General features: G+C 41.0%; 1 protein-coding gene across 1 annotated transcript in view; it reads left to right on the top strand.

Annotated features, from left to right (window-relative positions):
* Positions 1 to 1,137: 1,137 nt before the first annotated feature.
* The window catches only part of LOC125481307 (programmed cell death protein 6-like), a 22,653-nt gene continuing 11,508 nt past the window's right edge, over positions 1,138 to 12,282 (top strand). Inside the window, exon 1 of the mRNA XM_048592678.1 lies at positions 1,138 to 1,578. Coding sequence (XP_048448635.1) covers positions 1,463 to 1,578 — 116 coding nt within the window. The 5' untranslated portion in view covers positions 1,138 to 1,462. The remainder of the gene's footprint in view (positions 1,579 to 12,282) is intronic.

Below are 12,282 nucleotides of genomic sequence, written 5' to 3'. Positions count from 1 at the left end.
TTCCCCTCTCACATTAAACCTATGCCTTCTGGTTTTGGACTCCCCTACCCTAGAAAAAAAGACTTTGGCTACTCACCCGATCCATGCCCCTCATGATTTTATAGACTTCTACAAGGTCATTCCTCAGCTTCTGAAGCTGCAGAAAACAAAGCCCCAGCCTATTCAGCCTCTCCCTATAACTCAAACCATCCAGTCCTGGCAGCATCTTTGTAAAACCTTTCTGCACCCTCTCAAGTTTAGCAACATCCTGCATATAGGAGGGTGACCAGAATTTAACACAGTATTCTAAAACTGGCCTTGCCAATTTCCTGAGATAACAAGGTGTAGAGCTGGATGAAAACAGCAGGCCAAGCAGCATCATAGGAGCGATGATGCTGCTTGGTCTGCTGTGTTCATCCAGCTCTACACCTTGTTATCTCAGATTCTCCAGCATCTGCAGTTCCTACTATCTCTCGCCAATTTCCTGTACAGCTGCAACATGACATCCGAATTCCTATACTCAAAGTTACAACCAGTGAATGCAAGGGTGCCAATGCCACTTTTGCCACCCTGTCTACCTGCAACTCCACTTTCAAGGAACTATGCACGTACACCCCTAGGTCTCTTCGTACGGCAACGCTCCCCAGGGACCCCGTTTGTCCACCATTTTCTTAGCTACCATCTGTTCTGAGAAAGGGTCACCGGACCCGAAACGTTAACTCTGATTTCTCTTCACAGATGCTGCCAGGCCTACTGAGCTTTTTCAGCAAATTCTGTTTTTTGTTTCTGATTCGTAGCTTCCGCAGTTCTTTCGGTGTGTACCCGAGCCAGGAGATCTGGATTCAAGACCCAGCAGCTCCAGAGTTGCGCCACTGAACTTTTCACGCCCAATCCGGTTTACCTGAGTGACAAACCTGGCGGCGTCTGTGAAGACATGATAATCCACATCGGTGTATTTCACCGGCATGGAGCGGTCCTGATGCAGCCCATAGAAGACAAGGCCGACGCGAAGGCAGAAAGCGACTGCAAACAGGGCAGCGCGCTCAGGGTTCAAAGCTGGGCCCATTGACTTGAGGGTAGGGGGCGGGGAAATTTACATCGGCCAATGTAAGATTAAAAGGAGCTTTAAAGGGGAGGTGGCCCCAGCAACGTTGGTAAAGAGAAAGTGGTTGATTTGAGGAGATTGAACCGTTGGTCCCTGTCTTCTTAGAGGTGTTCAAATCCCATTCTGGATGTTTATGCATGCGGGTCTGAAAGGTCCGACAGAAACCAGAAGGATCATCGCAGCCGCCATTGAATCAGAAGGGGAGCGCGAAGCAGCTGAAACAGAGCAGTCCCCTAACGGCTCACCATCACGTGGCTGGACGCGGAGGGGCTGGGCTGGGGTCAGGTGACGCGGGCGGAAGCGCTCGCGCGGAGCGGAGGTGAGGCAGTTCGAGCGGGGAAGCTGTTGAGATCAGGCTCGTGGCAACAACGGTCTCCGATGGCGTATCATTACCGGCCGCAGCAACCGGCCAACAACGGCCTCCCCGACCAAGGCTTCCTGTGGAATGTCTTCCAGAGGTACACGGCATCTCGATTACGGGAGGCGCGGAACGTGTGGGAGGGAGGCAGGCGAGAGAGAGCTCGATTGATTGAGATGGTCACCCGCCGCAACTCCACTCCATTCTTATCTCCACACCCCCTCACTGGCTTCAGCATCCTCAAGTCTTGTCCCCTCTCCCTCCTTCCTCCCCCATCTTTGGGGGAAACACTGAGCCCGCTCCCCCCACTGTTCACCAGGGGAGGGCCTGAGCCCGCTCAGATAGTACCCTGGAAGCAAGGGTTGAAGAGATAGGGCCAGTGGGCTCCTTGAATGATTGCCAGACTGTTCCTCGCGCACTACCTATCTGAATAACCAGGGGAATTCTTCTTGGTGCCTTGGACAAGACTTCTTAATTAAAGTCACTGAAGGGAGTGAGCTTGTTTTCAAGTACTTTGTGTGCAAAATTGTGCCTTTCCCACATTACTTCATTAACTATGATGGTACTTCATCCTTTATTGGTAATGTTTTCCTTCCTCTGGGGTGCAGTTTAGTGGAGTTCTCTCTGGGATGGCTGTTTAAACAACTCCTTTTGTCAGCATAACTTGTACTGTCCCCATAGTGCCCTTCAGAATCTTACCACTTGCTTTTATTTAGCAACTTTTGGGTGTTCAGATCGCATCACAGGCAGCAAATTATTTTTGAATGGTTGTCATTGTTATTCAGGGAACACATCCACTAATTTGTTTACAAATATCCAGACTCCAATAAGCTAAGTGACTGGTTAAAGTTTTGAATGGTAAAGTTTGGTCCCTACACCTGGTGTATTGCCCTACTTCTGTTCCTATCTCATTGGATCTTTTATGTTCTCCAGAGGAATTAAAGGAAACAACCAATTAATGCCTCATCCAGGCATTTCTACCACTGGTAACATTATATTCCCTCAAAACTCAGTTGCAAATGCTGTACAAGCTGGAGAATCAGAGGCTTTACTCTGCTACTAACCATAGGTGCATTCAGAAGTGTTGGTGAATGCACAACAGACTAGTATCTGAACAAATTTCTAATTGCTGGCTACAGTTCATATTGCAGGCTTGTATAGAAACATAGAATATTGTTGCAGCAGTAGGTCAATCAGCCCTTTGAATGGTTGCTGTTCAATATGATCATGACTGATCATCAACTTGGTACCTTTTTTCAGTTTTCTCCCTGTATCCTTTGATCCCTTTAGCCCTAAAAACTATATCTACATCTTTCTTGAAAGCCGTCAGTGTTTTGGCCTCACCAGTTTGCTGTGGCAGATATTTCTCTTCATCTCTGTCCTGTCCTTAGATTGTGCCCCCAAGTTCTGGACTCCCTGGTCATCAAGAACATTCATCCCGCATCTACACCGTGTCTAATCTTATTTAAGAACATGAGAACCAGGAGCAGGCGTAGGCTATCTGGCCCTTTGAGCCTGCTCTGCCATTTAATAAGATCATGGCTGATTTTTTTTTTCATGGCCTCAATTCCACTTACTCTCTCTCTCACCATAAACCTTAATTCCATAGTATTAAACAAATCTCTTAGTTCTAACAACATTCAATGAGGAAACCTCCACAATTCAGTCCTAAATCTGGTCCCCTTAATTTTAAGGCTATGTCCTCTTGTTCTAGTTTTGCCCGCCAATGGAATCAACCTCCCTGCTTCTATCTTATCTATTCCCTTCATAATTTTGTATGTTTTATGAGGTCACCCCCTTCATTCTTCTAAATTCCAATGCATATAATCCCAGTCTTTTCAGCCTCTCCTCATAAGCCAATCCTCTCCCCTCTGGAATCAACCTAATGAATCTCCTTTGGACCCCTCCAGTGCCAGGACATGCTTTCTCAAGTAAGGAGACCAAAACTGCATGTGATACACCAGGTGTGGCCTCGCCAGCACCCTATACAGCTGCAACATGACCTCCTTGCTTTTAAACTCAATTCCTCTAGCAATGAAGGACAAAATTCCATTTGCCTTTTTTAATTACCTGTTGTACCTGCAAACCAACCTTCTGTGATTCATGCACAAGGGCACCCAGGTCCCTCTGCACAGCAGAACGCTGCAATTTTTTACCATTCAAATAATAGTCTCTTTTACTGTTATTCCTACCAAAATGGATGACTTCTCATTTATCAACATTGAATTTCATCTGCTGGACCTTTGCCCACTCACTTAAACTGTCTATGTCCCTCCAAAAATTTTCACAGTCCTCTGCAAACTCTGCTCTACCATTCATGTTCGTGTCATCGCAAACATTGACACATTACACGTGGTCCCCAACTCCAAATTATCAACAATTGCGGTCCCAGGAGTGATCCCTGGGGCACACCACTAGTTACTGTTCGCCAACCAGAAAAGCACTCCTTTATCCCTATTCTTTGCTTCCTGTTAGCTTACCAATCCTCAATCCATGCTAATACGTTGCCTGTAACGCCGTGCACCTTTATCTTATGCAGCAGCCTTTGGTGTGGCAACCCTGTCGAATGCCTTTTGGAAATCCAGATACACAATATTTACTGGGTCCCTGTTGTCCACTGTGCTCATAATGTCTTCTTAGAATTCCAGCAAATTAGTCAAGCATGACCTGCCTTTCATGAAGCCATGCTGCATCTGCCCAATAGGGCAATTTCTATCTAAATGTCTCGCTGTTTCTTCCTTGATAGATTTAAGTATTTTCCCCACTACAGAAGTTAAGCTAACCGGCCTATAATTCCCCATCTTTTGTCTACCTTCTTTTTCAAACAGTGGCGTCACATTGGAAAACAGTCAATCTGCTGGAACTGCCCCAGAATCCAGCAAATTTTGGAAAATTACCACAAGTGCATTTGCTATTACTCCCGCCATCTCTTTTAGTACCCTGGGATGCATTCCATCAGAGCCAGGAGACTTGTCTATCTTTGGCCATTAGCTTACCCAATACTACCTGTTTCATGATAATGATTGTGTCTAGGTCCTCACCTACCTTAGTCTCGTTGTCATCAATTTAGAATCTTATAGGTTTCTAACATCCTATCAAAGTAGCTTTTGAAGCAAAAATAAAGTTGCCATCTTCCCATTAGAGACAGACAACTGGTGAGTTTAACCCAAGGATCACCACACCCCAGACGAGGGCCAAAGTTGAAAAAGCTGGACATTTATGGTAACTGCAGTCAGTACATGGCTCAAACCCATACTTTTGGCGACACTCTGCATCGCAACCCAGCTACCCATCCAACTGAGCTAACCAACCCCAGGTAGTTTCTGAAAGTGAATTCACACGGGGAAGGGTGGCACAGCTTGGAACGGAAGTTTAGTGTAATGCAGAAACAGTTGGCAGCACTGTCAGATTTTTTTTCTTACAGCCCCACTGGTTGTCCTTAAAAGAGAATCTCTCAAAAGTGAGTAGGGAAAGAGATGGAAGAGAAAACTGAAGCAAGTGACTAAATTGATGAAATCTAAAATGCACACAGTCAAATGTGAAGTCCTGTCAGGATTCTGCTGGACTTGAATGTGATTTAATCACACTTGCTGTAGCGGTGACACATCATATAAATCTAGAAGATTGAGGCCATTGGCATGCTGTTTGGTTGTTATTTCAGGACATTTGAGCAAATTAAGTTTACAATTATTCCTTAATATCATTGGAGATCATTCATCTCTGTACTAATATCTACCTTTTTTAAAGTTTTAACAGTTAGCTCTGTAAAGATCTAAAGAAGAACTATGTTGTTAAAGTTTGTGTGAACATAAACTGAGAAAACCCATCACTTTGGTCACAGCAGTGATTTCATTTCTTAAAAAGGCGAATGGAGTTATAAATTGGAGCTATGCTGACTGCTAGAAAATTTATAATTTTAGTAGCTAGGATATTATCTTACTGTTTTATATTAGACGAGAAAGAAAAATTAAATTTTGGGATATACTGAACACTGCTTATTTTAAAGTTTTTTTTAAAAAAGTCTTGATCCACTATTTGAAAATTTTCAGATTGAAGATATTGAGAGTAAAAGAGGTATGGGGAACCAATAACACACACTTCTTGTTTTGAAGAAATGGAATTTGTTTAGTTGTAACATGATTGTGTGGGATGCACATTATATAATACTCTGTGGATTTATTTGTGTAGATGTAAAATGTACTTTGAGTCATATCAAAATAATCTGTAGTTTGAACTTGTTCTATGCTGCAGTACAGTGGAAGCAATCCATTTGACTTGAACATCTCTAGAAAAGGAAGAAGTTAACAAGGTTTGCCTTTCTGCCATCTTCATGACATGCCTGCTTGTATTGAGTAGCTGAGGATATATTCATACCCATTGTTTGCACCTACACTCAAAGTAAAGTTTCACAGTAATGCTGACTTTCTAGTCCCCCAACTAAAGACTTCATATTTTGCATAAGGCACTGGAGGGAAGTTAATACCACTGGGACTCTAGAATTAGCTTTCTCTTCACAGGAACTAGGAGGGGAAAAAAAATGAAATGCTTTAGTGGTTTAATTGTCAATACTCCCTTGACAGGTTAGGGTGGAAGATCATGTTTGTGTGTTTCTTGCTGCAAGTGATGAGTTCATGTTTGTCATAAATTGGTGTTGAGTTCTGATGTTTCAGCATGTAGCTAGTGGGAGAATTTTTAGATAATGCAAGAAATATTTACTGACTTCAGACTTTACACTAAAATTTTGCAATTGGTAAGGTTAAAAGTAGAACTGGAAAGTTTTAGCAATACATACATTGTCTATAGTTTGACTTTATAAAGGTTTAAAGATGTTGAAATGACGAGTGCTTGAGAAAACTTGCAGCTTTTGCATATGTAGAGTGATGAATTGGATTGAAAAATAAGCTTAAAGGAAATGTAATATTTAACAAGGTTACCTGTTGAGGGTTTAACACAGTACACTGGTGAAACCCTTGTGATTTCAGAAAATATTTGAGGATGTTGCCAGGGCTGGAGGGTTTGAGCAAGAGAAGTTGAATAGGCTGAGGCTATTTTCCCTGGAAGCATTGGAGGCTGAGGGGTGATTTTATAGAGGTTTATAAAGTCATGAGGGGCATAGATTGGGGAAAAGACCTTGTCTATTTACCCTGAGTGGGGGAGCCCAAAACTAGAGGGCATAGGTTTAAGGTGAGAGGGGAAAAATTTAAAATGGACCTGAGGGGGACAACTTTTCCACGCAGAGGGTAGTGTGTGTGTGGAATGAGCTGCCAGAGGAAGTGGTGGAGGCTGGTACAATTACAACATTTGGAAGGCATCTGGATGGGTACGTGAATAGGAAGGGTTTAGAGGGATATGTCCGAAATGCTGGCAAATGGGACTAGGTATCATTAAGATATCTGGTTGGCATGGAATAGTTGGACTGAAGCATCTGTTTCAGTGCTGTACATCTCTATGACCCTACAACTCTTTTAAACCTTCTGAAAATTGTCGTTTTTGGGATCTTACATTTTTCTTTTTTGTGATTTGTTATTGTGGGTAGGGATTATGATTTTAAGAAAAAATTAGGCCGTGCATTCTTTCAGTCACAGAATTTCTCCAAGTCTTTGTTTGATATTTAAGTGGTTATTTTCCTGCAGTTGCTAGGCATTGCTGGTTGTGTTGGGACTAATGTCTCATAATGAAAGAGGCACTGTGAAGACTTCAGTAACAGGAGTTGTTTGATATTCTGATGTGATTTAACTACGGAGTGGAAATAGAAATAGTCTATAAAAACTGTCCTAATGATTCATTTAAATGTGAAACACCAGTATGAATCCAGTAAATCAGAATGTATGCCTGACATTCACAACAAGTTAAACGTACATGTGATAGAATGCATATTGATAATGAGAAGAATCTACTTTCTGGCCACCAGAAAAGCCAGTGCAGATAGCCATGGGAATGGTCATGCTAAATCACCAAAAAGATTTACTATTACAGATTGCTAATGTGCCTTGTAAACTAAAACTCTTAAGAAATATTCCCATGTTGCAAGTGTAATCAAATGTGTCCAAAATAACTACCTAGAATAAATCAATTGAAGCAATGACTTTACTACAGCAATTAAAATTGTAGACTACTTGTATTTGAAGTTTGGGAATTTGTATTTCAAAAACATTTAATGTTTTCCTCAAAAGTTCAATTTTAATTTGAACTACAGTCCTTTTCAAAAACATAATTTCTATTAAACTCAGATTGTAAATAATTTGAAGTGCAAGCCATTCATATTTGTTGCCTTGATCTTTGGTATGGAACCTGTCTATTCCTAATGATTCAATATTATTGCCCCCAACTCTTAATTTGGATTGCTCCAAAAATTAAAACTCAACACTTGCTGTAAAATTACAGATTTTCTAAGTGCATTTCAAATGATCTAGTCTTGTAATTCCAGCCGTTATCAGACTGTTGAATGACTGTAGCCTCAAATAATGTAACTTGCAATGTAACCTGTATGCCTGTAAGTCTTTTTGATCTGTACATCCTTTGCTTGCTGTGATCTGCCTGTACTGCTCGTAAACAAAGCTTTTCACTGTATTTCAGTACAAGTGACAATAAAATAAATCAAGCAATCAATTTAAATTAAATAATTTCAGATAAACAGTTTGTTTGTAGACTTGTTCTAATAGTGTATGAAAATTTACCATATAAACTACTACACATTCTGACTTGGGCTATTCATCCATCTAGTGATCCTGAGTTGTATAATTCCCTACATTCGTCCTACTCATGCTTTTCTAAAGAGTGTGTTGGTTAACTTAAAAGACCCTCCATTTTATTGGGTGACAGTTAATCTGAATATATGTCTGATATTCACAACAAGTTAAATGTACATATGTTAAGATGCACATTGCTAATGAGAAGAATCAAAGTTGAACTGCATCTCAAGAAAAATGAGGTTATATCTGCATGGGTCTATTTGGTCACTAGTTATATATTTTAAAAATTACATGTTTATTTAATCTAATAGAATCTCACCAACATTCACTATAATGAATATCCTTGGCACCACAGGTCTCAACCTCTGCACACTCCAATCTGGAGTAAACTATTCTTGCAGACACTTGCTTTTAACTCTGGTAACCTGTACGGAACCTCCCTTTCAAAATATCTTTCAGCATTGTCTTTATTACCTGATGGAATGTATTGTTCGTTGTGATAACTTTGCCCATCTGTGTCTGAAGATGATTGTTCTTGATCAAGGTTGAAATTTAAAGTTAAGTTCCAGTTTCCCGGAGCAATGTACTTGCAGTTGGTGATATTTACTTCCACATTTTCATTCACTTGATTTACAGGTCTCTTCATGGTGTACATTTACATACATAATTCTTTAAGTTTGCATTACATATGGAAAGGATGGTTAAGAAGGCCTTTAGCATGTTTGCTTTCATTTGCTCAGACTTTTAAGTGTAGGAGATGAGACGTTATGTTGAGGTTGCACAGGATGTTGGTGAGGCTTCTTCTGGAGTACTGTGTCCAGTTCTGGTTTCCTCGTTGTAGGAAGGATATTTTTAAGGTGGAGAGGGCTCAGAAGGTATTTACCAGGATGTTGCTGGGAATGAAGTTGTTTGAGTTATAAGGATAGGCTGGGACTTGTTTCAGTGGAGCGTAAGAATTTGAGAAGTGACCTTTAGAGGTTTATAAAATCGTGTGGGGTGTAGCTAAGGTGAAGGGCAGGTGTGTTTTCTCTAGGGTGGGGATTTCAAGACTAGGGGTATATTTTTATGGTGAGAGGAGAAAGATTTTTAAAAAGACATGAGGGGCACTTTTTTTTTATACACTGTGGTTTGTGTGAAATGAATTTCCAGAGGAAATGGTGGATGCAGGTACAGTTACAAGACATTTAGATAAGTACAAGAATAAGAAATGTTTGGAGGGATACAGGCCAAGTGAACGCAGATGGAACCAGTTTAGTTTGGAATTATGGTTGGCATGGACTGGTTAGACTGAAAAGTCTATTTCTGTGCTTTACGACTTCTTCTCATAAACCAAAGAGAGCTGGTTCGATTCAGTCTGTGCCTAGAAGGTTTTCATAAATTTAGTTGCATGTGTTAGGGTAAGCCTTGATCAACAGTTCGATGGTAAATAGTTTAAATCACAGAAATGGCTCATTCGGCCCATCGCCAGTCATTGAGCACTTCAATCCTGCAGCGCCATTTTGATTAGTTGGCCCACAGCCTCATATAATATGCAGCTTCAAGTGATCACAATGCACTTCTCAAATGTTGTGCAGGTTCTTTGGCGGGCAGTAACTAGTGGGGTGCCACAGGGATCGTTGCTGGGACACACAGCTATTCACTATATATAATAATGATTTTGATGAGGGAACAAAATGTAATATCTCAAGTTTACAGGCGATTCCAAATTGGGTGGGAGGGTGAACTGTGACGAGAATGCAGTGATCGTTCAGCATGATCTGGACAGGTTAAGTGAGTGGGCAAACCAATAGCAGATGCAGTATAATTTGGATAAATGTGATGTTATTCACCTTGGAAGCAAAAAGGAGGAGGCAGATTACTACCTGAATGGCTGTAAATTGGGACGAGAGTGTGCAGCTAGACCTGGGTGTCCTTGTGCACCAGTCACTGAAGGTAAGCATGCAGGTGCAGCAGGCAGTAAAGAAGGCAAATGGTATGTTGGGCTTTATTGCAAGAGGTTTTGAGTACAGGAGCAGGGATGTGTTACAGTTATGCAGGGTCTTGGTGAGGCCATGCCTAGAATATTGTGTGCAGTTTTGGTCTCCTTTTTCTGAGGAAGGATGCTCTTGCTCTTGGGAGTGCAGTGAAGGTTTACCAGGCTGATTCCAGGTCGGCGGGAGAGATTGACTAGGTTAGGATTGTTTTCGAGACTTATAAAATTCTAACATGACTAGACAGCATAGATGCAGAGTGGATGTTCCTGATGGTGGGTATGTCCAGAACCAGGGGTCACAGTCTGAGGATTCGGGGTAGATCATTTAGGACAGAAACCACCCAAAGAGTGGTGAGATTGTGGAATTCATTACCACAAGAAACAATTGATGCCAAAACATTGAATGTATTCAAGAGGTGGCTAGATATAGCATGGAGATAACAGTGTAGGGCTGGATGAACACAGCAGGCCAAGCAGCATCAGAGGAGCAGGAAAGCTGACGTTTTGGGTCGAAACCCTTCTTCAGAAATGGGGGAGGGGAAGGGGATTTTGAAATAAAAAATATAGATTGATATAGCACTTGTGTCAAATGGGATCAAAGGTTATGAGGAGAAAGCAGGATTAAGGTGTTGAGTTGGAAGATCAGCCATGATCGTGATGAATGGCAGAGCAGGCTCAAAGGGCCAAATGGCCACCACCTGCTGCCGGACAACCTAAACGGGAATGGTGGCAATGGTGGAGGGAGCCAGTGACCGAGATTTCAGAGCCCATTACAGTGCCCTGCTCTTGTCGAATAGCGGAGGGTAATAAGAAGAGGGAAAGATGAACACTTGCAGTAAAGTCTTGCATTATATTCGGTGTTTCAACATGTTAGCGGAGCATGGTGTCACTTTGCATTTTGCACATTTTTCACTATTTTTATATAAATGTGATGATAAATTTTAAAAAATCAAATTGAGCAAAATGGAATGGTTCAATCTAAGTTGAGAGATTTTAAATTTAAGTTTCCAGGAATTGATGGTATTCTAAGGTGCTAAGATGCACGTCGTAAAATAACAAATGCTCTTCATAAGTGTGTCCAATGTGCAAAGGGTACATTAAATTGGGTGCGTGCCAATGTATCAATTTGTAAAACAACTGACCCAGGCATCTGTAGATTTCTTCAGTCTTTGATCTTTGTTGCTTATATAGAATCACCTCAAATGTCTTATTGCACAGATTAAGAGCTGAAGCTTTCATAATTTTTTTTCTGGAATTAATACCATTTATCTGTTTGAATTTATTACTAATGGAAACTATGCTCACCTTGGGAAACCGGAGTTTGATAATTTCTTATCAATATTGCTGATTCTAAGTAATCTTAGCTTTTCCACACTTTGCACTCAACTTGCTGCAGTCAATCCCTATAGAAATTTGAAGGCTTCCAGTCATAGTTGAGGAAATGTTTTGCAGTGATCTCAAGACTTTGCCTATTTCTTACTGATTCATTTATTAGGCTTTGCTCTTCTATCCAGTTCCCCAATCAAAAATTGATAGTTCACTAAAAATGGAGGAAGACACTTACTGTCTTTTAGTGTATTTTAACTTCTCTATAGTCTAGTTTTTTTTTAGATCACTACATCCATTCCACAGAATCACAATGGACAAAGACATGGTGCTACCACATGGTCCCATAAACCTATCATCTTGACCAAGCTGCCTGCTGGGATAGTGTCAGAAAAAAATGTTTCATCGATTTTGAAGCAGTGTACATGGAATAGTTTATAGGAATGTTACCAGATGAGGAAAGGGAATTGGCTCCCCTTTCTATAATATCCCTCTTGTTCTGTTGCAACAATTTTGCTTTCTTGTGCTTTCAACATAATTAACTAGATCAAAAATTAGAGAGTCAAATTAGATCAGGTTTGCTTGTGTGTAAGAAAAGGAAATTTTCATAGTAACCCATTAAAAAATAACACCACAACGTCAAACGCACAAGCACTAATAATAAGCTTAAAAAGTGCAAGGAGAGGATGTCTAGTGCGGATAGGAACAAGGCAATTGCAGTTTAATGTTCTTGAGTTGAGAATTAACCCGAGTTTGAACTGTTTAGCAGTTGTCTGTCTTCAGCAGCAGTGAAATTTGCAGATATCCTTGACCTCTTGGCAAGTGGTTATTTTTTCCAAATTGCTCTTTC

The sequence above is a fragment of the Rhincodon typus genome, unplaced genomic scaffold (assembly GCF_021869965.1).
Source record: "Rhincodon typus isolate 14 unplaced genomic scaffold, sRhiTyp1.1 hic_rhity00001659, whole genome shotgun sequence".
Lineage (NCBI taxonomy): Eukaryota > Metazoa > Chordata > Chondrichthyes > Orectolobiformes > Rhincodontidae > Rhincodon > Rhincodon typus.
This window is presented reverse-complemented; position numbering and strand designations above follow the sequence as displayed.